This window comes from Equus quagga, chromosome 11, assembly GCF_021613505.1.
Source record: "Equus quagga isolate Etosha38 chromosome 11, UCLA_HA_Equagga_1.0, whole genome shotgun sequence".
Lineage (NCBI taxonomy): Eukaryota > Metazoa > Chordata > Mammalia > Perissodactyla > Equidae > Equus > Equus quagga.
The window spans coordinates 67707276-67735208 of record NC_060277.1 but is presented as its reverse complement, the minus strand read 5'-3'; the positions used below and the strand labels follow the sequence as shown (position 1 = coordinate 67735208).

The 27933-nt window shown below is 47.4% G+C and overlaps 2 protein-coding genes across 7 annotated transcripts; both read left to right on the top strand.

The window, feature by feature from the left end:
- Nucleotides 1-367: 367 nt before the first annotated feature.
- On the top strand, nt 368-20293 carry DHX33 (DEAH-box helicase 33). Of its 6 annotated transcripts, XM_046675637.1 has the most exons (13): nt 368-794; nt 3109-3269; nt 4170-4397; nt 4530-4700; nt 7429-7614; nt 8343-8454; nt 9601-9760; nt 9930-10018; nt 11809-11936; nt 12347-12550; nt 13092-13252; nt 13909-13995; nt 17713-17849. In XM_046675637.1, the coding sequence occupies exons 1-12, from the start codon at nt 509-511 to the stop codon at nt 13946-13948; spliced, it is 1926 nt and encodes a 641-aa protein (XP_046531593.1). In that variant the 5' UTR covers nt 368-508; the 3' UTR covers nt 13949-13995; nt 17713-17849. The 6 variants fall into 6 exon arrangements, with proteins under 6 accessions (XP_046531593.1, XP_046531592.1, XP_046531591.1 ...); XM_046675636.1 differs by lacking the exon at nt 13092-13252 and having other exon boundaries at nt 7447-7614; nt 17713-20293; XM_046675635.1 differs by lacking the exon at nt 13092-13252 and having other exon boundaries at nt 17713-20293.
- A 1971-nt stretch (nt 20294-22264) lies between these two features.
- On the top strand, nt 22265-27922 carry C1QBP (complement C1q binding protein). The gene is made up of 6 exons (XM_046676877.1): nt 22265-22579; nt 23534-23684; nt 25330-25423; nt 26901-26996; nt 27250-27372; nt 27525-27922. The coding sequence occupies exons 1-6, from the start codon at nt 22354-22356 to the stop codon at nt 27672-27674; spliced, it is 840 nt and encodes a 279-aa protein (XP_046532833.1). The 5' UTR covers nt 22265-22353; the 3' UTR covers nt 27675-27922.
- Nucleotides 27923-27933: the final 11 nt, after the last annotated feature.

The window sequence follows — 27933 nt, the reverse complement described above, 5'->3', positions numbered from 1 at the left end:
TGTAAATTGGCGATACTATCAATATCTACCATATCAAATAAGTTATTTAGAGGATCAAATAATGCAACTGTTTGTGTTTTCTTCCTCACAAAATTAAGTACTTTCCTGGAAGAGCGAGTATTATTGTGAACAGAGAAGGGAAAACGCATGTTTACCGGAAAGTGTTACCAGGACAATAAAACAGTCAAAGAGAAGACTGTCATTATCCAAGGTTAAGGTCCCGCGGAACGGTACGCCCGGTCTTTCGCTGTTGTCTCTCCGGACCTTTTTTCCGTTGTACCTTAGACGCTGCTCACCCCGGCCTCAGGAAGTGAAAGCCTTCCCAAGCTCCCAGTGCATGCTGGGAGTTGCGGTCCCTTTCCTAAAGGCTGGGGGTGGCCGTGAGGACCTGGATGGCTGCGGGAGCCGCCAGCACGTGGCGGGAAGGGGCGGCGCGCGCTAGCTGTCTGGTCCCGGGAGCGGCAGCCGCTGCCCGTCCTCGCGCCTCGTGTTGCGGTGCCCTCCCGACATGCCCGAGGAGGCGGGCTTCCCGCCGGCCAAGAGGTTCCGGCCGGCCTCTGGGCCTCCGAGCCGCGCCGGGTCCTGCCCTCCCGGGAGGCGCGTGGTAATGCTGCTGACTGCGGGCGGCGGCGGCGGCGGGGGAGGAGGCCGGAGGCCGCAGCCGCCCCTGGCCCAGCCCGCGGCCAGCCCCTACCCAGAGGCTGTAGAGCTGCAGCGCCGGAGTCTGCCCATCTTCCAGGCGCGGGGGCAGCTGTTGGCCCAGCTCCGGAACCTGGACAGCGCCGTCCTCATCGGTGAGTGGCCCGCGGGCGCCTCCTTCCAGTCTCCCCGCTCGTGGCTCTGCGAGACCGGGTCGTCTTAGGTGCCTTTCGACCTCTTTCATTCGTTTCTACAACAAAACTGACCGTTTTTTCTGTTCCAAACTCGGAGAGGGGCCTCGGGGAGAGTCAGGCAGCCCAGTCCTGGAGGTGCTTACAGCCCAGTGGGCGTGCCCAAAGTGTTAGGCAAAGACTCACCTTCCGTGTGAAAGGGTAGAGTGGTGTACCGGGGGCTTTGGGAGCCTAGAGGAGTGGGTCTGAGCCAGTCTGGGAGGAGGCGGCGGGGGAGGTGGTCCCCGAAGGAGGGCAGTCTGCCCAAAAGGGAGAGCCTGCAGCGTAGGAGACGTAGTGGAGGCGAGGAACAGTCCGTTCTGTCTGGGAGTAGTAGTTTCTGGTGCATGAACTAAGAGGCAGAATTGTGGGTCGAGGACTGATTGCAAGGGGCTTTAATTCCTAACGTTTAAGTAAGGGGAGTTCCTGGAGGACAGAGAGGATGACCCAGGAGAGCCATAGTCGTAGGAATGGAGTTGTAAGAAGGGAGTGGACAGATAGCACCAATGAGGGCCAGTAATATATAAACCAGAAAATGCCCACTGGATTTGGATGTGAAGTATTGATTGTGGATCCCATGGAGCACCATTTCAGCAGAGCTGTGTGGTATGCGTTGTCACCGGGCTGAGGAGTAAGTAGGAGGTGAGGGAATGAAGGCAGTGGGAGCAGGCTTCTGTTTTGAGAAAAAGACAGGAAGGGAGCTGAGAACTTGCAAGTATTCCTAGATTGAGGGGAAGAACTCAGTAGAGAGGGAGGCTGAAGACGGGAAGCAGGCACTAACAGAGCAGAGCCCAAGGGGCATGAGGAAGGGGGACACTACAACAAGGGCTACAGGCATAGTGGCCTGAAATATGGAGAAGATACCCAAGAGGCTGGGGGGCTGCAGAAAGGAGGTAAGAATGGGTGTGACTGCAGAATGTAGGGAGATGCAGAGGGAGATCACATTTGAGGACTCACTTTTTCTATGAAATAGGCACAGGAGCTCTGCTGAGAATGGGAGTCATAGGGCCTCACGTGGGCCCTCGGGGAGGATGGGGACAGAAGACAGGCTGCAAAAGCAAGAAAAGGATCAATAGTAGTGCTGGTACCCGGGTGCATTTGGCCCCACTACAAACTCAGGTCTTTGTCTGTGCAGTTGGGTTATTTTACTTTAGTGATGCTCAGTTACCTGGTGTAGGAGCAGAAAAGATGGACAGGGAGACATTGATTCAAGTTAGGGGTTTTGCCCGGTGGATTCAGTGGGAGGAATGCAGAAGAATCAAATTTTTAGTCCATGATTCTTGGCCAGGTCAGGAAGGATGAGCAGTCAGAGAGGAGGAAATACAGGAATGATACAGGACTATAAGACTCTGAGGTCAGAGAGGTGTAGTGGTAGCCAGGGAGGGGAAGGATGCGCAGGTTTACTGAGTTCTTTGTTCTAATTAGGCATTGTTAAAGCAACCCACAGAGGGCAGGAAATAACACTAGGTGCTTGCTGTATGCAGGACGTTCAAGTACATGGAAGCGACAGACAGACCTTCTCTGCCTTCCAAGAGCTTCCGGTATTGCAGGAGGACAGAAACGTTAAACACTTCTGCATAATGTAGGGTGGTCAGTGCTGGAAGAGAGAGGAACAAGGCACTGAGGAGCACAGTGGAGACCACCAGTGCAGCCCAGGGGAGAGAGTTTGAGGTTTAACTCATCCTGTAGAGTTTGTCAGGCAGATGATGACATGAGAGCAGGTCTTTCACAATAGTGTGGGCAGAGGCAGAGGGTTTGAAAGAAAGCAGGCTAGGGAATGGGGAGGAGTTTGTTATGGCTGCCGTGTATGAGTGGATGTGTCTTCGTGTCAGAATTCATAAATCTCATTTATTCTTTTGAAAGGCACGACATCCTTTTTACATAACAGTTGTATTTCATTTTATGTTTTTACTATACCAGTTACCTATTGTTGAACATTTATATTATTTCCAATTTTTTGTTGTCATGAGTGTTGAATAACACGTCTTTAGTTATTTCTTTAGAATCAATTCCTGCAAGTGGAATTGTGGGTCAAAGAGTATAAACTTTTTAAGGATTTTTCTAATATAATTTGGCCTTCCTAGAAACAATTCCAATGAACACTCCACCAGCAACATACCTGAGTGCCCATTTTCCTGGGGCTTTATCAACTTAGAGTTTTCTGTTTTGTCTTTTCCTTCTGACTTGGTTTGGTGATATCGTTTCAATTTGCATTTAAATGACTTTTATTTTTTCTTAGGGGAAACTGGCTCTGGGAAGACGACTCAGATCCCTCAGTACCTGTACGAAGCGGGCATTAGCCGCCAGGGCGTCATTGCTGTGACCCAGCCTCGCCGCGTGGCTGCCATCTCTCTTGCTACTCGAGTCTCAGATGAGAAAAGAACTGAACTTGGGAAGCTGGTACCCGATTTCTTTACTAACAGTTCTTATCCCCACACCCCGTGCCCCTGCCTTTTATTTTTCTGAACAAGACTTCTTACACATAGCCAGCTTCTTTCTTGCCACAATTGTTTAGGCCTATCTCAGAGTTTTTGTGGGGTTTTTTTAATCAGTTCCTAAGAGATCAGAGGGTCTGACAGACTATCATTGCCATTTGCTTTGGTTTTGAAATCTGTTGGCAAGTTGGACAAATTGGTTGTTTCCCTTGAGCATTTTTAAAGCTTCAGTAAATTCTGTTAAATCTCTGATCTATATATCTTTCTAAAAAATTGTAAGAGGGCTGGCCCCGTGGCTGAGTGGTTAAAGTTCCGTGCACTCTGCTTTGGCAGCCCGGGTTCGTGGGTTCACGTCCTGGGTGTGGACCTACTCTACTCATCAGCCATGCTGTAGAGACATCCTACATACAAAATAGAGGAAGACTGGCACAGATGGTAGCTCAGGGCTTTTCTTCCTCATGCACACACACAAAAAAATTGTAAGCATTTTTCTAGTATATATGTGGGTATTGAGAATGAGTCCCAGAACTGTATATAAGTCAGATTTATTTGCATTTGTTTGTGTTTATGCATTTCACTTAAAAACGTCTTGGACGTGTTTTCATATTTGTACATAGCTTCACTTGAAACTATTAAGTAACTAGGGATAGGAGGCTAGTTTTAAATTCTTTGTAATGCTCATCATAATTGCAGTTAAGGGAACATACCTGTTGTCTGTGTCCGCCACCAGCCTGCATGCTCCCAAGGGAGCAGGGAAGATCGGTGTTGGTCTTGTTCACTGTGATAGTGCAAGTGCCTGGCACAATGCTAGTTACATAGTGGCTGTTCAACAAGTGTTTGATGAATGAATAATTTCTCTACACAGGTTGGCTATACAGTGCGCTTCGATGATGTCACCTCAGAAGACACCAGGATCAAGTTCCTGACAGATGGCATGCTTCTGCGTGAAGCAATTTCAGACTCCCTGCTTCGGAAGTACAGCTGTGTCATTTTAGATGAAGCCCACGAACGAACTATCCACACAGATGTGCTCTTTGGAGTGGTGAAAGCTGCACAGAGGAGGCGAAAGGAACTGGGGAAGCTGCCTCTCAAGGTAGGCACAGCAGGCTTAGGAAGGAGGCCCGTGTTTCTTCCTCAGCCTCTTCCCTTTGCCCATCTGCTTCAGAACCAGCGAGAAGGCTGTCCTGGTGTTGTGTCCCATCCTCCCCTTCCCTCTCATCCACAGGTGGTTGTCATGTCAGCCACGATGGATGTGGACCTGTTCTCTCAGTATTTCAATGGAGCCCCCGTGCTCTACCTGGAGGGTCGGCAGCATCCAATCCAGATTTTTTACACCAAACAGCCTCAGCATGATTACCTGCACGCCGCACTAGTCTCAGTCTTCCAGATCCACCAGGTAGGAATGGGGTGTTAATTCCTGGAAAGGTCTGCCTCACCTTGGAGCTAATAGAGCTTTCAGTCTTAAAAAGCAAAGCTACTGAATGAAGCAAGTTTGTGAGCTGAATCGTTAGGATGGATATTTTTATCCTTTTTTCTGGTTTCTCTTATTTCCTGTGAAAAAGAAAAATAATTCACTTCTGACCAGCATCTTTCCCAGTTGAGCCAGAAAACTTCTATATATTAGAGCGGTGGCTTGCAAACTTTTTTTGATCATAACCCCTAGTCAGAAGCACATTCTATGTTGCAACCTAGTTCATAATATATATAACTGAAATAAGTCTTATGAAATACTGCCTTCTTTACCACGTGTGGTATCCTCTGATATTTTCTATCTCCTTTTAAAAAAAAGTTGGTATTGACCCAATGGTGGGTTCAAATTTAGTTTTCTTTTCGAAAAAAGCTGTTTTAGAGAAACATTTCAAAAATCTCTTCCCATTTTATTAAACATTTAAAAATTTGAGTGATTGTCACCTCATTTTTGTTTAATTTGTATAAGACTGACTTTTTACCTTCCTATTAACTTTCTGAAAAAATTTAGAGGCATACTTTTTAAATTAATTTTTATTTTAAGCTAAATAATGCACACATAATTTAAAGTTTACAAAGTCAAGCAGTTAATTCTAAAAGGCTCGTAAAAAAGCAGCAGTCGCTTTTCCTTCCCCATCCCAGATCCTGCTCTTTAGGGTAACCACTTTCAATTTCTTAGCTATTCCCCTGGATATTACTGTCATAGTTCTAAAAACAACCTGCTTATATTGCTATTTTTTGACTTACTGATGTTAGGTGTTACATGTTAATTTCTTACCATGGTAGGTGATGATTTAGAAATACCCCTCCCCTCCTCTCGCTTCCCTCCATCCCCTCAACAGAGTTACATCACAATGCTTCTTAGATCAATCTCAGCACGTACAATATTATGATCCTGCATTGCCAACACTGCACCATCTCAATGCCTCCTTCCTTGCCCAACACAGTTGTACAAGTTTTCTGTGTACCTACGGCTAATTTTTTCCCACGTGTTCCAGCATCTATCATATGCCAATCATGATTCTTTTTTATGTGTTTAAACACAGTCCACTTTTTCCCAGAGTCCTTTATGCTGCTTTTCTGCTCAGAACAGGTTGCTCTTCTTGGCCTCTGCACAGCTGTTGTCTTGACTCTTGCCTTCACTGTCCTCTGTGTTAAACCCCCTTATGACACTTGTGTCTTCTCAGCCTCCTGGCTGCATCGGGTGGAGGAGGGCCCTTGGGGTTAACAGCACTGTACTCTGACTGAGCCAGTCCTGGGTTTTCACCCTCGCACAGCCTGCCTCCGCCTGCTCCTGAGTTCTGAGCCTTTCTGGCTTCTGCAGGGAAGTTGGCTCATCTCTTGTCACTGTTCCCCTTAGCAGACACCCAGGTGGGAACTTCCTGTGCCTAGCCAAGTCATCCACCTCCTCCCCTATCTCTTCCATCTTTCAAAAAGGGGTTGAAACGTCTGATCTCTTCTCTTTTCCTGTTGGCCATGTCTTTCTGGACTTACACCTTCGTTGTCAACAATTTTGATCGTGTTTGGAGGGGGTCGATCTGCATTGTTTAACTGGTAAAAAGCAAACTTGAGGTGAGAATTTCTCATGAATGATGCCAGCAGGTGCTTTCAGGTGATATGGTGGCTTTGATGAATCCTCCCCTTGATGCAGCTTTAACTATTTTAGATTTTATCCTGTCTGTGTATTCCTCTGAACATTTGTCCTGGTAATACTGGGCTAAAAAACGTACATGCACACACACATAAATATATATATTTACCATATATACATATGATATATATATACATGTATACACATGCACACACACATATAATTATTATTATTAAACATTTAAAAAGTTATTTTGCCACTCAAACACTTTACAAATTAATGTATCTGAACAGACTTCAAAGAAAGCTCAGGTGAATGGGAATGTTGTGAACACTTGAATGTTCTTCCCTTTGCAAGGAGAAGAACCCATTTAACCTCGGTGGCTCAAGCAGTGTGCCCTTGGGTGTATGGAAGGGCTTTTTTTTTTTTTTTTGGTAAGGAAGATTGTCCCTAGATAACATCTATGTCAGTCTTCCTCTATTTTGTGTGTAGGATGCTGCCGCAGCATGGCTTGATGAGCAGTGTGTAGGTCTGTGCCCTCGATCCAAACCCACGAACCCCTAGGTCCCTGAAGCGGAGTGCGCGAACTTAACCATTATGCAGCCAGGCTGGCCCCTGGAAGTGCTTTTGATGGTGTCGTTGCGTAAGGGTTCCTTTTCCAGCATGACCGTCATCTCCATAGATCAGGATTTCCCCAAGTTGTCTTCTGTTTTGTCAGCTTCACCTTTCAAGATGATTACGGAGGGAAGGAAGCTTTATGCAGACGTTATTTGCTTGGCTGAGTGTGCTTTTCATGGTATTGTTCTTCCTGCGAAAGCAATTTGGTGATTTTCCTTCAGAATTTCCTTAACTGGTTTTTAAACATAGCTGGCTAACTTGTGCAAGTTACGGCTTTCTGCCTTATCGGTAACGGTTTTCCCCCAGGGGAGACGCCAATGTTTAGGCTCATGTACATCTCCGTGGTTAAGAAAAATAACTCTGGAAACTTCATCGATGACCCTTGTCTTTTTCCTGTGCGCCCACACTTCTATCGAGGCCTGGTAATTCCACTCTACCTTTTTTATAGGAAGCCCCTTCTTCTCAGGACATCCTGGTGTTCCTCACTGGTCAGGAGGAGATCGAAGCAATGAGCAAGACCTGTCGAGACATCGCGAAGCACCTCCCGGATGGCTGCCCCTCCATGCTGGTCCTTCCGCTGTACGCCTCCCTGCCCTACGCCCAGCAGCTCCGCGTCTTCCAGGGAGCCCCAAAGGTGAGTGCACCACCTGCCGCATCGCAGCCCTGTCCCGTGCGGCCTGTGTGCTGTCAGCAGACTCCGGATAAGGTGTAAGGGACAGGATGCACAGGTGCCAGGTATGCTGGCTGAAAAGCTGCAGGAATAGAATGTAGCCACAGGTCCAGCTCTTCCGCAGTAGGAACAGGGAAGCGGTTGTCCGGGGACGAGGGAGAGTGCAGAGGCAACAGTTGGAAGGTAAATGAGTGACTCTTCTCAGGTCCAACATAAACAAGCCCTATTTGTCCATGGTACCATTTATTGGGTGCCTGTGCTGTGCCAGGCACTGTGCTAAGTGACACTTTACGTACAATGTCTCTCATCCTCTTGAGAACCGGCAAGGTCGGTTATGATCCCATGATAAACACTGAGGCGCTGAGAGGTGAAGTAACAGTTGCTCCAGGGCCATATCCTAAGTAATTGGCAGGACCAGCCGTCCAGCCCCGTCTGCCTGCTTCTGAACCTTGTGCCCGTTCCACTACATCTCATTGCCCCAAAACAAGCTTTTAAGACTGGAACATCTCCCTTCCCCCCACCCAATTTAATGACCGACCGTCAATATTAATAATTCTCATTAATAACGAAGTCATCTTTTCTTGATCTGGAGTGAACTGTGGAAATTAATGGTGAGGAATATGTTTAAAAACTTTTGAACCTCTGAATCATATGTGTGTCATTTGGCTTTTTGGTTTTCTTCCTCCTTTTAGGGCTATCGCAAAGTGATCATTTCAACCAACATCGCTGAAACCTCCATAACCATTTCAGGAATAAAATATGTAGTTGACACGGGCATGGTTAAAGCAAAGAAGTATAACCCTGGTGAGAATTTGTAGCTCATGAATGTCTCTTCTGTGTGTAGTGAGCATCGTTGAGTTTCCTGTAGTCTCTCAGTTTCCCCCAAATGAGCATTTCATGTTTGTAACTAACAGACTTGGGTGGCAGGCACCACGAGTGAGACAATCCAGGGTCAGGCCCAGAAAGGAGACCTGAGGCAGGGCAGCTTTAGCAAACTTGGGAACAGAGGATCAGGGACCTGGGCACCGGGTCCGAGACCTGTCAGAACTTGGGTGAGAATGATGGCTGAAGGCCAGGGACAGCGTGACACCACATCAGAAGCTCTCGTCAGAAATAAGAGTTGAGGAGGGTTGGTCTGAGCTCCAGGTCTCCCGGGAAGGAAACAGACCCCTAGGCTGGGTGAGGCCCTAGCTATTTCCTGAGAATATGCAGTGGGAAGCTTGCTTGAAGTCATTTTTCTTCATGTCTGCTTTATACCTTGCCTTATTCTACAGAGGATTTGAGGCAGCTGAAGTTACCGCTCCTAAATGTTTAATTGAAATGCATTACTAAGCGTTCGAGAGTGCTGACTTTCGCACGTATATCTCTTGGAGATAATACGTGTGAAAGGGCTCGGTTCTCCAGTGCCTGGCACAGAGTACACCTTTATTGGGAAAATTAGTCTCACTTACTCCTAGGAGTAACAACGCCACGTTGTGTCTCTGTTGTAATGGAGCTGGGAGGGAGGATATAGGGCACAGGGACTGGAGGCATTCCATTTCCGAGTCACTGATTGATATGGTGACCAGCCATCCTAGTTTGCTGGAGACTGTGGTGGTTTTAGCACTGGGAGTCCTGAGTCCTGGGGAACCCCTCAGTCCTGGGCAAACTGGAGTGGTTATCACCTTGGGATCTAAGCCCAAACCTCTGGAATCTACTCTCTTGGGCCCCAGCTATGAGCGTGAGGTTTGTCAGATGTTTTAGTAACAGATTTCACAGTGTTCATTGCAAGGCCTCGTTTCACTGCAGAGCCATCTGGTTTTATGCTTTCCAACGTAGCCTTGAGTTTTTCTGGACTCGCATATAGCAGAAAGGATCACTGGTGTTCTGAGGAACGCTTCTTTTTGTCCACACTGTAGAAGTTGGTTTATGTGCTGAGCAAGGCGCTGATGTGGGCCATTCTCCCTCCAGACAGCGGCCTGGAGGTGTTAGCCGTGCAGCGGGTGTCTAAGACCCAGGCCTGGCAACGCACAGGGCGGGCTGGCAGAGAGGACAGTGGCATCTGTTACCGGCTATACACGGAGGATGAGTTTGAGAAGTTTGAGAAGATGACCGTGCCAGAGATCCAGAGGTAGGCCCGAGGTCCTCCTCACTCCTGCCACTGTCCCCTGGTCTCGCTTTCCTGCTTGCTGTGTCTTCCGGGAGTGGCGATTTCACTAATGCTCCTCAGTGGACGGCTCTGACTCACCACCTGGAGGAGCAGGGACAGATGAACGAGCCCCGCCTCTCACTCTTCACAGGTGTAACCTGGCGAGTGTGATGCTGCAGCTCCTTGCCATGAAAGTCCCCAACGTGCTCACCTTTGACTTCATGTCCAAACCCTCCCCAGGTGAGTGACATCTGCAGTGGAACAGAAGGTATACAAGGAGACAAACAACAGCAAATGGATTCTCCAAGAAAGAGTTTTGGTGGTCTCCTTGTGTTTAGTTTAATTGGGTGGATGGCATTAACTGTCAGAGAGGAAGCTCAGAATCGTGAAAGGATAGCTTCTGTGCTCTCAGCAGCATCCCGGCACAGAAGCAACGGCTTCATGTAGGGGCTCCGGTTGGGTTCCTGGACCCCAGGAACCAATGAGGGTAGTCGATGGGGTCCAAGGGATATGGCAGAAACCTAACGGAATTGTACTTCTGCTAGAGAAAGGACTGAAAAGATGAAGTTTCTTTGCTTTTGACTGAAATCTGATCAGATCCTGTCCTTCATTAATAATCCCTCCATGGAGAAAACAAAAATAATTAGAATTCTTAATGATGGTATCTGTTCAATACACCATATTCCCTTTTTTTGGTCTCTGTCTCTTTTTTGTTTGTAAAGATTTTATTTTTCCTTTTTCTCCCCAAAACCCCCTGGTGCATAGTTGTGTATTTTTAGTTGTGGGTCCTTCCAGTTATGGCATTGGGACGTCACCTCAGCATGGATTGATGAGCAGTGCCATGTCTGCACTCAGGATCTGAACTGGCAAAACCCTGGGCCGCCAAAGTGGAGTGCACGAACTTAACCACTCGGCCACAGGGCCGGCCTCTGTCTCTTTTTTAAGTGAAGAAATGCAATTGCTTAAAAAAAGAGTAAACAGTTGATGGGTGTAGAAGGGTCCCACCCCTGATCTTCAGGTTCCTAGTTTCCTGCCCCTAAAGCAACCACTGTGGCCGTTTTCTGGTTGTCTTCTAGAGAAGATCTATGCACATGCAAGTATATATAGTCTCGTAAAACACAAACAGCAGCACACATTGTGCACCGCTCTACACATTCTATTTTCTGTTAATTGCTAAACTCCTGTGTATAAAGGAAGGACATACGTGGAAGGTAGAAGGCATAGTAAAACCACACCCGTGCCCCCATTCCCAGTGCCTCAGAGCCCCCAACCCCCAGCCACTCGCTTCCTTTCCTCCCCTCGGGGTCACTGCCTCCCACATTTTGTTTGTAATTCCCTTGTTTCTCTTTCGTGTTTTGTTCTGTGCCTGTGTCCCTAGACAATGTGTTGTTTCGCTTCTAATGTTTATGTTTAGATTCTTCGATAAACTTCCCTTTTCATTCTGTGTGTTTTGTAAGGTTTATTTGTGTTGATGCATTTTCATTACTAAATGCTATTCCATTCTGTGAATAAACTAAAATACATTTATCCATTCTCCTGTTGACTGAGACATTTGCACACTGCTTTTTTCCCTTAATATGTTTCATTGCATCTCAGTATGTATATTTATTACATCCTTAGAAACGCTTCTTTATTCTTTAAAAGGTGATGCATTTACATGGTTCAAAATTCAAAAAGAGTAAGAGAGTAAATAGTGTCCTTCTCACCAGGGGCCTCTGAGTACCCGCTGTCCCCATTGTTATGCGTGTGCGGCTGGAGATGCAGGTCCCAGTACATGTATGAGTATATCTGTGGGTGAAATTCATGTGTCACATGGCAGGGTGTAAAATTCACATACATACTGCCAAATTACAGACTGAAGACAGTGATGTCATTCACAGCTTTGGAAAGTGTGTCGTGGGGGCCGTGGTGATTGGGGTCTTTGCTGTGGTTTGATGTAGAGTTATCAGAAGCTTCCCCAACTACTGAACTAAGTGGAGTTTCTTCTGTTTTCGAATTTCTGGCTCCTTTGTATGTCTCTGTTTCTTTAGATCACATTCAGGCAGCTATTGCCCAACTGGACCTGTTAGGTGCTCTTGAACATAAGGACGACCAGCTGACCCTGACTCCAATTGGAAGAAAGATGGCAGCATTTCCTCTAGAACCCAAATTTGCCAAAGTAAATGATACCCTCTCCTCAGTCCCCTTTCTGTACATTATAGGTTAGCCATCCCAAAGTAGACTCCTAAATCCAGTGCTTCTAGAGCAGCCTTCACTTTTTCTCTTAAATAATTATCAACCCCTCCGTTGTGTCTGTCACTGACTTATGTTCTGTGTGGGATTCAACTCATATTGAATGAGTGTAGGATTCAAACTCATATTAAGTCGTGAGCTCTCCGTGTGGAATTTGGAATCCTGCGGAGAAGGCAGTCATCTGTTTTGCACACTAACACTGATATACAGTCATGGTTTTAGAAACACCTGCCCTTTACCTCCTAAGAAGGGGAGCTGCAAAAGCAAGATACAGAAATACTGTATTCAGACACTGGGAAGAAACTTTTTTACACAGTTTTTGATTTTGATTTGCAGACCATCCTGCTGTCCCCCAAATTCCACTGTACGGAGGAGATCCTGACCATCGTCTCCCTGCTGTCCGTGGACAGCGTTCTCCACAACCCCCCCGCCCGGCGGGACGAGGTGCAGAGTGTCCGGAAGAAGTTCATATCCAGCGAGGGCGATCACGTTACCCTGCTCAACATCTACCGGACCTTCAAAAACATAGGCGGAAATAAGGTCAGCTTCCTTTGTACAGAAGGTGCCTCCTTTCGGGCATGGGATTTAAGAGACCCTTCCCTTTTTCAGTGAAGCATCTAAAGAGCCACCAAAAGGACGCCAGATGTCATTTCAGAAATGTCTGCCCACAGGGAGATAACCAGCGAAGACGTGTAATTCCAGCCTTGCACTCTGCTTGTGTTTAACTCATGCTTAACCTGGGCAAGTTCATTAAGTATTTGGTGACCCGATTTCTTAGCTACAGAATGATTTTCCCCCCTACCTGCCCCTAACTTTCCTCATAGTAGTTTTTGCTTGTATGATATTTCAGTTCCTTGGACCAAGATAGAAAACAGCAATATATTGGTTCATTTATCAATAAAATCAGTAATTGTTCTGTAGTGTGCATGCTTAGCCTGCATTTTAATGCAGTCAATTCTTTAAAAAAAACCCACCACCCACTTTTAGCAATTGTAAACAATTTGCCTCAGTTTGCCTCAGTTTATTTTTAAGGAAATAAAATGCTGTGTACAGCAAAAGCCCTGATCTGCTCCTTTCCTAGTCCTTCCTCCCTCTCGTAGCCACTGTCCTGAAGTCGGTCGAAGTTCCCAGGGGCAACCATGCTTTCACTTCACGTCCGTGCACAGAATGTACTGTAGATGTTGCCTCACCCCCGGCTTTGGCAGCTTGTGTCCACTTCCAGCGCCGCAGCGAGCATGCTGGGTAGGTCTCCTCTGCACAAAGGGGAGAGTTTCTCTGGGGCCGACACCCAGAGTGGACCTGCTGGTCTTGGGATAGCTGCATCAGGCTTGTGGCTCCCCAAAGTTGTCACCACCTCTGTACTCCCCATAGTTGTGTCTAAGAGCTCCCATTTCCACCATCCTCTCCAGCTCTTAGTTGAAGTGACTTTAATTTTTGCCAAGTTGATGGATGTGAAATAGTATCTCTGTTAAATTTTAAACGACATTTCCATGATTCCTCACAAGACAGAGAATTCTCACATAAGCTCTTGGTCATTTGCAGTTCCTCTTCTGCGAGTCATCTGTTCGTATCCTTTGTCTGTTTTTCTGCTGGATTGTTGGCCTTTTTCTTACTGATTTGTAGGAGTTCTGTATGTATTCTGGAGGTTCTCATCCGTTATTGGGTGTAGTGATACGGGTATTCCAGTCTGTAGCTTTTTTCTTGGTGACTTGACATAGGGAAACGTTGGCTTTACTTTAGTTTAAATTATTAATATTTTCCCTATGGTTCATGATTTTGACAAAGATATTTTCTTATATTTATTTTTGGCAACTGAAGTTTTCCCTGTGAAGTCAATTATTATTTTTTTTCTCTTATAGAAATGAGAGGATTGTGATATCTCTTTTTCTCCTATTCAGGATTGGTGCAAAGAGAATTTTGTCAACAGCAAGAACATGACGCTGGTAGCTGAAGTCAGAGCACAGCTCAGGGATATCTGCTTAAAGGTACTGTTTCTTCCCGGTGTTCCTGTAGGGACTAAGCTGTCACTATTTTCTAGGTGAAAAATTTTTAATTGCTTGTTACTGTTGATTACAAAAGAAACTCTCATTGTGGGAAAATTTTAAAATAAGGAAGAAAGTAAAAGTTACCCACAATTCCACCTCCCACCATTTTGATCTATTTTCTCATAACCCTGTCTTTAAATGCATTTTTTCCCTCCCCAAAGCCCCAATACGTTGTTATATATCCCAGTTGTAGGTCTTTCCACTTCTTCTATGTGGGATGCCGCCTCAGCATGGCCTGATGAGCGGTGCTGTGTCTGCACCCAGCATCCACATCAGCGAACCCGGGGCCACTGAAGCGGAGCGCACCAGCTTAACTACTTCACCACTGGGCCGGCCCCAAAATGCATTTTTTGCTTAGTTACATTGTATATATAGTTTATATTCAGCTTTTATAAACTGTAAAAGCATTTTCCAGTATTTTTAGAATTCTTAAGATTTTTTTTACTAGGAATATCTTTGTTACTTTTTTCAGATTACAAAAGCAGTGTGTAATTGTTATAAAATGATGATATGTAATGCAGGAGGTTGAAAAGTCTCCCGTAGTCCTGCCCTCCACTGTTAACAGGCTGCTGTAGATCTTTTCAGTTTTTTCTGTGTATGTTTGTTTTTAGGTTTATGTCTGTGTGTATACACATACACCTGGATACATAGATAAAGTTTTCCTAAAACAAACCTGATATACATTTTGTTTTGCAACTTGCTTTTTTCCACTTGGTAGACTTCTTGAGTATTTAGTATGCCTGGGCTGTCTTTCAATGTTTGAATGGGTCTGTCTCGTTCTTTTTGGTGACTTCGTATCATTTTGCTGTATTCATTATGTTTTATTTAACCAAGCCCCTAGTGGTGATCATTTAGGTTATGCTGTACTGACCTTCCTCCTACATATGTATCTGTGCTCTGGTGCACATAAAATGAATTTCTAGATGGGGAATTTAGATTTTGATAGATACTGCCAAATTATCCACCAAAAAGTTTTCTATGAGCTTATATTCTCTCTTAGAGTACATGATGTAAAGTCCTGTCATGTGTATATTTTTGTTTGTCTGTTTTGCTTTTTTGAAGCAAACGTTAACCTCAGAATTTTATTGTCTTCCTAATAAAACAAAGATGAAGCTTAGAACTGGATCACTTGGCCCTTTCTCCTCCTGTCTCCTCCCAGTTCAAAATGCTTGCATCTCTTGATAGCCAGCATTCTCTCAAATCTGCGGTTGGGCTCGACACATGCAAGCTTCAGCACAATCTTCTTTGTAGTTTTAGCCTTTTTTGGAAAATCGGCTTGGTCTGACCACCATAGCCACTCTGCCTCTTGTCATAATGCCGCTTTCCCTGGGCATCCCGGGAATCCCTGCCCTTCTTGGACTGTGTCATTTTGTGGGGTTGGTGCTTGCCACACTTCTTACTGAAAGTCCAGTGGATTTTAGGAACGTTCACGGTGTTTGCGAGAGTGCTGTTAGCACGGACAGGTGAAGTCCTGTCGTGTGTATGTAACAGCTGTGTGACGCTCCACATCTTACCTCAGAAGTGGGGGTAGTTTTGTAAGCGTTCTCCTGTTGTTGGGCACTGGATGGTGCCCACTGTTTGCTCGCATAAACAGGTCTGTGGTGATTCTTGGTGTGGAAGGCCTCGGCTGAGACAGCCCCTCCACCGTCCTGGGAGCCTCTGCACGTTCCTGGGAGACAGTTGTCGCGGGTACCCGGCCTTTGTCTGATGCCAACAGCCTATTGTTAGCACTAAAGTGATTTCTTTTCATAGTAGCCTGTTGTGCTCTGTATTACACACATTTTTCCAAACCCCTCTTGTACTTGATCAGTTTTCCTGCCAGACCATCCCTTGGCTTCATGAGTTTTCTCAGCCTATTATTGACAGTACAAATGGTGTTCCTCTGTTACTTCTGAACTTAGGAAACTTCAGGGTCAATGATGCCTCTCTTTATATGCCAGGCACTGGGCACGGTCCTGGGGTTTTAGAGATATGTCTAAGACTCAGTATCTTAAGGAACAACTAGAGAGGAGATCTGACATATATATATATATATATATATGAATAACTGGTGTGAGGAGCCAGTAATAATGATAGTCATCATTGTTGATGAAGCACTGTTATGTGATTGCTTTATTTGAAATCTTCTTTTCACCCCATAACATTGATTCTGTTATTATTCCCATTTTGCACATGATGAAACCAGAGCCCAAGGAAGTTAAGTAGTTTGCTCCAAATCACACAGCCAGTGAATGGTGGAGCCGGCAGCCTGGAAGGAGAGACCACGTTAGCTGTAGGACTCTGGGACTTCCTGGAGGTGGTGACACTGGAGCTATCTCTTGACAGATAAGGAGATAAAGAGGGTCTTCATCTGACCAGGTTTGACTGATTGCAAAAGATAAAACCCTTGAGCATCTGAAAGGGAAAAGGGGGATCAAGAGGTAACTCTGGGAACCTTCAGGCAGGAAATAGTCCAGCCCCAGAGGGATGGGGATACAGAACCAGAAAAGGCCATCAGGAGCCAGGGCAGCTTTCTCTGGGCTGCTTGTCCTCTTGTTGTGGCTGCTCTCTGCATGCTTCCTTCCCTCTCCTCGCCTTCTGCCTCAGCAAGAGATTGCTTTCCCTCGCCTTGCCTCACCTGTCCTCTCAAGAAACTAACAGAGGGCTGGCCCCGTGACCTAGTGGTTAAAGTTTGGTACGCTCTGCTTCAGGTGCCTGGGTTCGGTTCCTGAGTGCGGAACCACACCACTCATTGGTCAGTGGCCATGCTGTGGTGGTGGCTCACATTAAAAAAAAAAAAAAGGAAGATTGGCAACAGATGTTAGCTCAGGGCAGATTTTCCCCAGCCAAAAAAAAAAAGAGAGAGAGACTAACAGAGATTGGCAAGATTTCCCATGTTTAGATTCCAAATGCCTAGAAGAGAGAAGCTGGCCCAGCATGGGTCACCCAGTGTCCACCACTGGTCTCTTCAGCTGTGGCCAGCAGGTGAGGTCACATGACCCACTCAGCAAGGCCTGTGGAGCAAGGAGAGTGATCAATGACTGACATTTCCACTACAGAGCTGAGGGGCTTTCTGTCTCCTGGGAGCCACGTGTGAAGGCAGAGTCATGGAGCGGGACCAGGAGGAGAAGGCAGTCGATTCCGAGGGCCGCAGCATGCTCAGGATGGCTCCCTCGTGGCCGTACAGTTGGAAATTTGCCTTGTTTTCCGGGGCATTGGAGATGCCAAGCGTTTTGAGTGGATGAGGAACGACTGAGTCGTGCTTTAGGACAGGCGGCAGAGTGTGAGACGAACTGGAGTGAGCAGATGAGGATGTAGTCAAAGGGAGCGGGAAAGGCCTTCCCCACTGGGGCGTCCTGGTGGACGTTTCGGTGAGAGGCTGGGGCGCTGGGTCACCCAACCTGTCTGTGGTGTGGTGGCATAGACCACCGTCTCCCTCCTGATCCTTCCTCTCCCAGGCTGCAGTTTCCTTGTTTTCAGTCCGCCCTCCTTCTCCTCTGCCTCTGCCCCACCCATGCTGCTCCCTGAGGCCTCTGAGGTGAGCGCTTCCTACATCATCAGCCACTTTGTTAGGCCTGCGGTATGGGCTGTGTTTTAGGTGCGGTTGCTCCAAATACTGTGCACTGCTGGGCAGTAATGTTTGCACTCTTTTCCATTTCTCACTTCCTCCCGCAACAGATGTCAATGCCAATCACGTCGTCCCGAGGAGACATGGAGAGCGTCCGCCGCTGCCTGGCACACAGCCTCTTCATGAGCACCGCCGAGCTTCAGCCAGATGGGACCTATGCCACTACAGACACCCACCAGCCGGTGGCCATCCACCCCTCGTCTGTCCTCTTCCATTGCAAGCCAGCCTGCGTGGTGTACACCGAGCTGCTCTACACCAACAAGTGCTACATGCGGGACCTGTGCGTGGTGGACGCCAAGTGGCTGTACGAGGCCGCGCCCGAGTACTTCAGGAGGAGGCTGCGAACCACCAGAAACTGAGCTGCCCCAGGTGCCGCCAGAGCCACGGGTGCCTGGGCTCTGGGCCACAGCTGGACTCGTAGCTGACTTCCAGGCTGGCGCCTAGAGAGGTGACAGGTTTTAATGTAGCAGAATGTGCCTGACTTCCAGGAGCTTGAGAGCATCTTTGTGTAAACTCCGAAGACTGAACTGTGTAAATGTGGACATGCCATTTTTACTTTGGAAACTTCAAAGTCAAGCTATCAGTTCTTGCTGGGTGACTTTGGGTGCCTTAGTTAACTTCTGAGCCTCGGTTTCCTCATCTGCCAAATGGGGATAATAATAGTTCTTATAGGGTTGGAGACATGAGGTTTAGAGAAAATGAAGGCAAAGTACCCAGAGCTATGCCTGGCTTACGAGGAACATTCGATGAATTGTGAGCCATGCTTATGCCTGATGTTAGTGCTTTCTACATGTCAACTGAGTACAGCAAAATCCCCTGAGTTCTTGTGACAGGGCTTTTCTGGAAGGGGACCACAGGACGTCGCAGAGTTGGATGTTGTCCTTGGATCTATTTTAACGTCTATCTGTGTGAAGTTTTTAAATAGAAAACATAAGAGACTGACTTCTCTGGAAGTCTCAGGAGGGAGGTGCTGCTGTGTCTTAATTCATGGGCCGCTGCCCCTCCTGAGCACTGCCCGGGTGTGGACCTCTCTCTTGCTGTCTCCGAGCAGAGAGCAGTAACGGATGCTCGCAGGGCCCTGGGCTGCCTCCGTCCGTCCTCGGTGCCTCTTTGGTGCGTATCCCTATCTGTGCTTTCAGGAGACTTGGAAGTTCCCCGGGTAGAGGTGGATTTGTATCTTCTGAATCATCTCAAGTGTAAACATGGGAAACTGACCTTGTTGTATGATGCCTCCAGCATACCCAGTTGCCATTTTTCCCTCTAATTGGGCACATACAAACATGTGAGCATAAGGAATGACTCCGTGCTACACTTCAGCCATTTCCCTTCTGGCAGGGCCCCTGGTCAGAGAGCTGCTGGGAGTGGGGTGGAGGACAGAAGCGAATGGCAGTGAGAACCCAGACATCGCTGGCCCACCATCCACCACATCTGGTGTGTCTCTATTCTTGCTGCTTATTTATTTTCCATGATCTTGTTTTCCTTCTTAGGGACAACCTAGCTTTCCTGTTTCGTAGCCAGTCACCCCTGTCTAGCCTCAGTTTCCACATTTGTCAGAGGGAATTAGAGGGTCTCCACAGTGTCTTCCTGTTCTCATATTTTGAGAAGAGAAAAGACACCAAAGGTTCTTAGCTATTTAATTATCGAAAGCAAATAATCTTTCCCCAGAGAAATTTTTGCCCTAGAAGAAGCCCAGATTTAGCCCTTTACTTGTGCTTAATTCGTTTAAACACATACGTGCAATATTTTGGTCCTTACTTACACAGTGAATCATGAGTTGATAAGCGGGGGCCAACCTGCCTGAGACTCTTCACATTGAGCACACTGGACGGTCTCTCCTCTCCGAGCCCGTCGCCTGCAGGAGCGCCCCTGCTGGGCCTCCTCTGTCGGTGCCTGTGTGTGAGGTCTGGCGCAGGCTCCCCGGCAGTAGCCCTGGCCTGGAGCAGCAAGCTTTTAGCCAGTGTCTGGCTGTCTGGGCACTGGTGATTTATTTCTGTTAGAAATAGTTACATTTAGGCCAAATAGGATTTGACAGATCCTGTATACATCTTACTGAATTCTTAGACTTTTAGCTGGCTCTTCCTCAGATCGACTTATTCTTACTGTTGCTGACTTTCTGAAAAGTTTTTCAGAAATTTTTTAAAGTGTATTTTTCTCATTTATTTAATAGAAGCCTAGGATGTTTAGCCTGACTTGGTAAAAGAAATATTTTTAATAAAACATTCATCGTGCTGGTAAAAAGTTGGGAGTGGGGTGATTTCTTATGTTCCTCAGCAAATTCTCTATCAAGAGGTGCTTTCTGGGGTAAGGAAAACATAACTTGGGATAATTTATGTCCATCTTACCTACCTGAACGGTCTCTGGAAATGTATATTCTTTTCTGCAGGATAAAGGGTAAATAGCTTCTAAGTAAATGTAAATAGCTTCTAAGTAGTTTTAATGTTTCCGTACAGAAACAAATTTATCACTGTAACATTCTGGTAGAGTTTGAATACAGTAGTTTTTTATTGGGCTTTTTAAAAAGTTAATTTTGGGGCTGGCCCAGTGGTGTAGTGGTTAAGTTCACGGGCTCTGCTTCAGCGGCCCAGGATTCACAGGTTTGGACCCCAGGCACGGACCTACACACCTCTCATCAAGCCGTGCTGTGGCGGCATCCCACATACAAAATAGAGGAAGGTGGGCACAGGTTTTAGCTCAGTGACAATCTTCGTCACCAAGAAGATTACTTAATTAAAAAAATAAAAAGTTAATTTTTAACCTAGCTGCTCAGGGATTAAATCAGATTGGAAAATCCATTCTGACTCCACTTATTACTACAAAGAAGTAAATGGTTATTTATATTGAGCTGCAGGGGGTAGAACACTTTAAACTTAAGCTTTCTTAAGAATGTTAAACGTTTCACAATGATGTTGTGATATAATCTTGAGCTGCTCTTTTTCAATTGGTACAATCTGACGATGTGACACACCTGTTTTCCAACCTGTGAATTCCACATCTGGGCAGATCACCAGCTCCCACGAGCAGCTCCGTGTCAATGGATGGACTCCAAGCAGATCGCATGCCTCAGGCATTTGCTTCCTACTTCTAGTCATCACGGAGCCTGCGACATCCAGAGCAACACAGATCTCATTATGAGGGAGGACTGCCAATGCCGGTCCTTGGTAAAAACCCTGACCTAATGCCGCATCTCTGCTGATCGTAAGGACATGCCAGAATGGAGATAAGTTTGTGCTCTGTGGGTAATACTGATAATGTGCTGTGATACATAAATCCGCTTAATCCAGCTGTCAAGAAGTGCTTGGGACTGTGGCCAGGCAGCTAAGATACCATTCCTTGAGCATCAGAGGAAACCCTGCACCTGCGGAGAAGCAAGGATTTTTATTATATTTTATTTGATTAGAATCTTAAAACTTGCAGGAAAAAAATCAAGTTGGTTCAGCTTTATGTTGTATTTTGAGAGTCTGGTCTTGTTCAAAACAGACACAGCTCTATAGAAACATCAGTTCTTGAATAGAATGCTCAAATTTGCACATGACTATCAAATCTATTAAAAATGAATCTTGTACATGATATGCGTGGCTTCTTTCTTCAGTCTCCCTTCCCTTATTCACAGAATGCTGTGGAGAATATTTTAAGTATTAGTCTTATCTTGGCCACTAATTTGGGAAGACCTACTTGCTTGGTACCTTATGTATCCTACATGTCCTGGTAAGGTAGGAACATCGGTTCTTAACCTAAATCTGATGTAAGCCATGGCTTCTTGCTCCCAGAAGAATGATGTTGCATCAGAAGTTGGGTGCAGGGCCAGCCCTGTGGCACAGTGGTTAAGTCTGCACATTCTGCTTCGTTGGCCCGGGGTTCGCCGGTTCGGATCCCGGGTGTGGACATGGCACCGCTTGGCAAGCCATGCTGTGGCAGGCATCCCACGTATAAAGTAGAGGAAGATGGGCATGGATGTTAGCTCAGGGCCGGTCTTCCTCAGCAAAAAGAGGAGGATTGGCAGCAGATGTTAGATCAGGGCTAATCTTCCTCAAATTAAAAAAAAAATCAAAAAAAGTTGGGTGCAAGTTTGGAGGGTAAAGGGAGGGGCGGCGGCAGGAATTAACCAGGAATCCTGCCCTTCCGGAGCTCCCCTCTGGGGGAGTAGGGGAGGCTGCCACGTCCACCAGCAGTGCCACGAGCTGAGCTTTCCGCTGAGACAAGGATGAAGCAGAGAGGCCGGATCGCACGGGCGTGAGTTCCTGTTTGTTTCGCGGAGGAGAGGGGGAGTCTCCAGGAAGGCCTCCTGAGGGAGATGACCTTGGAGGCTGGTCGTTGGCGAGTTTGGGGCAGAAAGAGCGCACTGAACTCACAGAAAGCCTGGCGTGCCGCGAGAACAGTAGATGGGAATGTGGAGAGCAGTCGCCGGAGAGAACTGAGGCTGGCAAATTAAACAGAAAGCCTTTGACACCATACTCAGGCCTGCTCAGCTCCAGAAAGTTCGGTTACCGGATTCGAGCCCCCGGGAGGCTGCACCGAAGGCCCCCAGCAGAGGGCGCAGTCCCGCCCACGGTGCCCGCGCTGAGCAAAGCGGCGGCGCGGAAGCGCTTCCCGGGCGGGGTGGGGCGGGACTTCCGGCGGCGCGCTCGGTCAAGGGGCCGCCTGGGCCCCGGCGTCGTTCGCATCCGCACGTGTCCGCCGCCGCCGCCTGCGCGATGCTGCCGCTGCTGCGCTGCGTGCCCCGCGCCCTCGGCTCCGCCGTCGCCGGCCTCCGCGCCGCCGCGCCCTCCCCGCCGCTCCGGCAGCTGCTGCAGCCCGCGCCGCGCCCGTGCGGCCGACCCTTCGGGCTGCTCAGCGTGCGCGCGGGGTCGGAGCGGCGGCCCGGCCTCCTGCGGCCTCGCGGGCCCTGCGCCTGCGGCTGCGGCGCGCTGCACACCGAGGGTGAGTCTCGCGCACGTGGGCCGGGCTGTGAGGGGCAGAGTCCTGGATGCGGTGGGGGTCTGGGGCCGGGCAAGGAAGTGTAGACCGCGCGTGGACCGCCCGGAGCCGCGCCCGAGGTCCGGAACGGTTTCCCACTGATTGACAACCAGAGGGTTAAACCCACGTGTGATCACATTTCCCCTTTTCCCCCGTCTTCCAAGTGTTTCGTTTTGCGGGGAGAGAGACAGTTAAATCTGGAGGCCGACTTTCTCCTTAGTCTTTCGAAAATGGAACTTTGGGAAGGTTCAAGGTAGTGGTTAAAAGTAGCGTGGTTATGTCGGTTGGCAAGCGAAAGAGGGAGACAAGGAATTTTCACATGTTGAGGTATGTGGGCTGGCCATTCTAGTTCAAAATGGATTCGGCTTGATTTATGGCCCATCAGACATACATTGTACAATCTGACTTGACCATTAAAGAATGCGCTCTTAGGAGAAGACTGCATCCTTCCCCTCCGACCTCCTGTGGGTAATGACGGTATTAGTCTCTTTCCCCACTTCGTGGTTATCTTGACCCGCTAATTTGTAACTGAATACCTCTTTGAAACTTTGGTATGTATCCCGGGCGTGTGTAACTACGCTCTTTGTTCTAAAAGGTTTAAGATTGTACTGAAAACCATGCTTCTCTGGAACACCTTCTTCGTTTGTGGGAACTGCCTTTCTGGCTTATAAGCCTCAGCATGGCTCAAATTGGCAGTCACTTTTCCAGAAGAAGCTCAGCTTCCTACTGATGGCATTAGGGCATTTTTACAGATGAGGAAATGCCTAATGGATGTGACTTGGAATAAGTTCCCAGAGCTACCGTTAATAGCAGATGTATTGGAAACAGTCCAAGTCCAGATTTCTCGCTGCAGTAACTAAGGTTATTTTTATGTTTTAGACTGGATCTTTTTCTATGTCTTATGGGTTTTCATTGTAGGGGACAAAGCTTTTGTTGAATTCCTGAGTGATGAAATTAAGGAGGAAAAGAAGATACAGAAGCATAAATCCCTCCCCAAGATGTCTGGAGGATGGGAGCTGGAAGTGAATGGGACAGAAGCCAAATTAGTACGGAAAGTTGCTGGAGAAAAGTAAGTACTGGGGGCCTGGGGACTCGAGGGAGCAAATGCATAACCCTGCGGGACCTGCCCTGAGGCATCGTGGAACAGCCTCGAGTCAAGGCAGGCACTTTGACACATGGTTTCCAGGAGACAGAAGGGTTCACTGGGATAACTGTAGAAGCTCCAGGTAGTTCGTTCACTGCACACATTGGCTGTGGGCTGGTTAATAAGGAGAAGTAGCATGGAAGTAGCTGGAAGTCTGGGAGCAGCAGAGGCGGTCATTCAGTAAACCCTTACTGGTGAGGGAGGCCCTCCCCTGCCTGAATCTAGGCATGCAAATTCAGGGCTTCTTACTGCACTCATAGAATCCGTTTGAGCTCAGGTCTACAGTGCTGACTCATTACACTGCAGGCTCTGGCTCAGCCAAACAAGGCCCTGCTCTCTGATGCTTACAGTAGGTGAAAATGCAAGATGTATAACTCCTGTGTAAGAGAATGGGGTTACACTATAAGAGCTGCCGTTAGAACGGTGGGGAATTTTTGACGTAGTTCAGATGTTTAAGTCTGTGATCCATTTTGAGTGACCTTTTGTATATGTTGGGAAGTAGGGTTCTGATTCTTTTTTGCCCAGTGGTACAATGTGTTTTTTTCCCATACGTTGATCAATTGTGTATTCTGTAACTTCACCTAAACCATTTTCCTAGGGTAAGTTATAGCCAGGTTGGGGCCATTATAAATAATGTTCTAATGAACATAACAGCATTTCTGTGCCCTGGAGCTCAGCCTGGTCAGCACTGTTACAGATGAGATAAATTTTCGTGGCTGAACCTCACACCACCATTGTTCTGTGGGAAGGTAGCTTCCTGGCCAGGCAGCCGGTCAGCACAGCTCCAGAGGCAGCAGCTGCAGTGTGCGTTGTCTGCAGGGCGCCTGCTGGACTTGTGCAGCATGGCCGTGCTAGTTCCAAATCTCGCCAAATTTTGACTCAGACTTTGGAACGTTATTTGTCAAGTGAGGATTCTTGCACCTTAAAATTGTCATTAGTTGGTGTTTCTGGCCTGCTTTGTGATGATAAAACTTCCCACAACTAATCTGGAGAATGAACCTGCACTGCAGCTATTGTCCTTTGTTAGGCCCCCCCCCCCCCCCCTTCCTGGGGCCTTCCTGCTCTTGGTCCTCAGCCGGTGCAACACCCCCTCAGCGCTCCTCCTCCCAGAGGCAGATTTTCTAATGGAGAAAAGCTCTTAAAGGAGGTTTCTATTCCATCCCACCAGCTTCTCAGCTGCTCACCACCACCTGAGGGTGTCCTGGGAAGACTAGGGAGGGCAGTGTCAGCTAGCTGTGGCCACGAGATAACAGGGACACATGTTGGCAGTGAGCCCTGGGATGCTGGCCTGATGGAAGCAGCCCACACATGAGTGTATTTGGCTGAGATAAACTAGGGCCTATTCATTTGACTTCCAGCAGTTGGCATATAGTAAGCACACTTCAGACCTGCTAAATCCATCTCAGGGTGGGATGCAGCCAGCCAGGCATTTGTGGAGGTTCTGCAAATAAAGCAGATGTGAAGCTGGCTGAGACAGAGACATTGTCTTAACAAGCATGTGTAACTGTAGCAGGCTGTTTAACTACTCAGTTAAAACTACAGTCTGTTGTGTTTTCCTTCTCCTTTCTAGGATCACTGTCACTTTCAATATTAACAACAGCATCCCACCAACATTTGATGGGGAGGAGGAGCCCTCCCAAGGGCAGAAGGTTGAAGAACAGGAGGTGAGCTTGTAACACTGTAACCGGCCTTTACCTCAGCATTCTCACAGGCTCTTCCAGGGGCTTAGAGCAGGAGCATCATTTTTGTTGTGTTGTGTTGTGTATCTTTTTTAATTCCTCTAATGCTAGTCGGAGAGAAGGCAAAGGACAACCATCCTTGGGACTTGACTTGTAGAGCTGTAGTTTCTGGCCAGCTTTAGCACCCGAACTGTGTGGCCCCTTTTCTTTCCCGGGGACCATGTCAATTGCCGTCTGCAGGCTTCGGCTGTCTGGTTTGGCCTGTGTTCTCTTCGTGGAAAGGAAGTGAAACGGCCCTAAGCCTTCCCCTGATAGGGAGGTGCTTGATATCGGAGATGATCGTTTGGACTGTTTCTTCGTGAGAATGTTCTGGCATGGCCAGGCTGGCATTAACACCAGCCACTTAACCAAGGTAGCAAAGCCAGGGCATCAGAGAGTTCCACAGAGATTTTGGCAGGGTCTTTCCTTAGGTTACTGGCCCTCTTAGTTGGACTTCGATGGTACCCAGTCTTCAAACATTTTAGGAAGCAGTGTGCTTGGCCTAGAAACCAGCCAGGATGAGGGCCACAGGGTCCCCAGACTTCCTGACTAGGCAGGCATCAGTATTGTCTCATGACCTAGCACAGAGAGCACAGCTCCCTGGTGTGCTTCTATCTCAGGCGCCCGCCCCTGACTAAGATCTCACTGACATTGGATGGCTCACCAGCAAAGGGAGAGTTGCTGTGATTATCCAGCCCTTAGGATGGCCAGTTAGCCAGATGCCCTGGCCATTGGTCCTGGTCTGTAAATAGTCAGCTGGAAAGAGGTCGTGGAGCTTTAGGCCAGCTTTGCAGTGTATGGATGGAGAAACAGGCCACGGAAGATTAACTGGCACATAGCTGAGGCTGGAATTCAGATTTATTAATTCTAAACCTAGTATATTCTTTAAACAAGTAGGATGCTAACAGAAGTGAAATGTGTACTAAATACGCACTGTATTAAATATGATACTCTGTCCTCTATAAGTGAATAGCCTAGAAAGGATCTACAGGAAGAGTTCAGCCCAATCTCCTGAACCAGCTGCCATGTAGCTTTATTTGTTTGTTTATTTTGGTGAGGAAGATTGTCCCCGAGCTAACATCGGTGCCAGTCTTCCTCTATTTTGTATGTGGGACGCTGCCATAGCGTGGCTTGATGAGCAGTGTGTAGGTCCTCACCCAGGATATGGACCACGGAGCACGCTAACTTAGCCACTGCACCACTGGGCCAGCCCATGCCATGTAGCTTTAATAACGTGCTCAAGATTCTAATGACTCCTTATTTGGGAGGGCTGTAGCATAAGACTTTAAAAATGTCTAAACAATATCCTAGTAGTGGTGGCCGTAAGACATCTCCCCCACCCCCACAATCTGTCTGAGACCTTTAGTCCGTGCAGCTGACCCTTCCAACAGTGGCACGTGCTGACTTGTTCCTGTTTCCCCAGCCTGAATTGACATCCACTCCCAATTTCGTGGTTGAAGTTATAAAGAATGGCGGCAAGAAGGCCCTTGTGCTGGACTGTCACTATCCAGAAGATGAGGTATGTAGGATGAATGCTAGCCCCTTGGCACCCCTGGGGACAAAGAGGGCCTCCGGGGACCTTCCTGGCCCCGTTTAGCAGATGTTAACATTTTCTAGCTTAGACCAGCACAAAGCAGGGGAAGAGAGGTGGGTGATGAGGAAGAAAGGTTAAAATCTGGTGAGTTTCAAGCTGTAAATAGTCCCTTTTCTTTGTGTGAGTCTGGCTTGTCCTGGAAAACCCTTCAGTTTCCCCAAATACTGTCTCTTCTCAGGTTGGACAAGAGGAGGAGGACGAGAGTGACATTTTCTCCATCAGGGAAGTGAGCTTTCAGTCCACAGGCGAGTCTGAATGGAAGGACACAAATTACACACTCAACACGGACTCCTTGGACTGGGTGAGTACTCGATGAGACGGGAGTGCTCTCGGGCCTTGCAGGGGAGGGTCCCAGTCCAAGGAGGGACAGAGGAGCATTTTAATTAATAAGTGTTACAGAGGAAGTTTTGTTTGTTTTCTTTTTTAGCTAGTAAGTGTTGTTTCTCCTTGTAGGCCTTATATGACCACCTAATGGATTTCCTTGCGGACCGAGGGGTGGACAACACTTTCGCAGATGAATTGGTGGAGCTCAGCACAGCCCTGGAGCACCAGGAGTACATTACTTTCCTCGAAGACCTCAAAGGTTTTGTCAAGAGCCAGTAGAGCAGGCAGGGTGCTGAACGCCTTACTTATGTGGTGGGCTTCAGGCAGTGAACAGACCCACGCCGGAGGCAGACACACGCGCTTTCAAATGGTTTTCATCCTAATATCATGGAAAATTATTCAAATCTAAATTATTTCTGTTGCCCTCTTATTTACTATTCATTCATTTCTTCTCAACAGATCTATTATTTCTAGATTTTTGTATAATGCAGTGATGGACAGTAAAATTGGTTTATCCTCCTCTAAAATGATTTGTCTT

Bases quoted from the DNA above. Each gene is read 5' to 3' on its own strand.
- DHX33 (XM_046675635.1), top strand. From the start codon at position 509: ATGCCCGAGGAGGCGGGCTTCCCGCCGGCCAAGAGGTTCCGGCCGGCC. The intron at 8,455-9,600 runs GTGAGAATTTGT...TTCTCCCTCCAG, and splicing joins AGCAAAGAAGTATAACCCTG to ACAGCGGCCTGGAGGTGTTA. The intron at 10,019-11,808 runs GTGAGTGACATC...CTGTTTCTTTAG, and splicing joins CATGTCCAAACCCTCCCCAG to ATCACATTCAGGCAGCTATT.
- C1QBP (XM_046676877.1), top strand. From the start codon at position 22,354: ATGCTGCCGCTGCTGCGCTGCGTGCCCCGCGCCCTCGGCTCCGCCGTC. The intron at 25,424-26,900 runs GTGAGCTTGTAA...CTGTTTCCCCAG, and splicing joins AGAAGGTTGAAGAACAGGAG to CCTGAATTGACATCCACTCC. The intron at 26,997-27,249 runs GTATGTAGGATG...GTCTCTTCTCAG, and splicing joins GTCACTATCCAGAAGATGAG to GTTGGACAAGAGGAGGAGGA.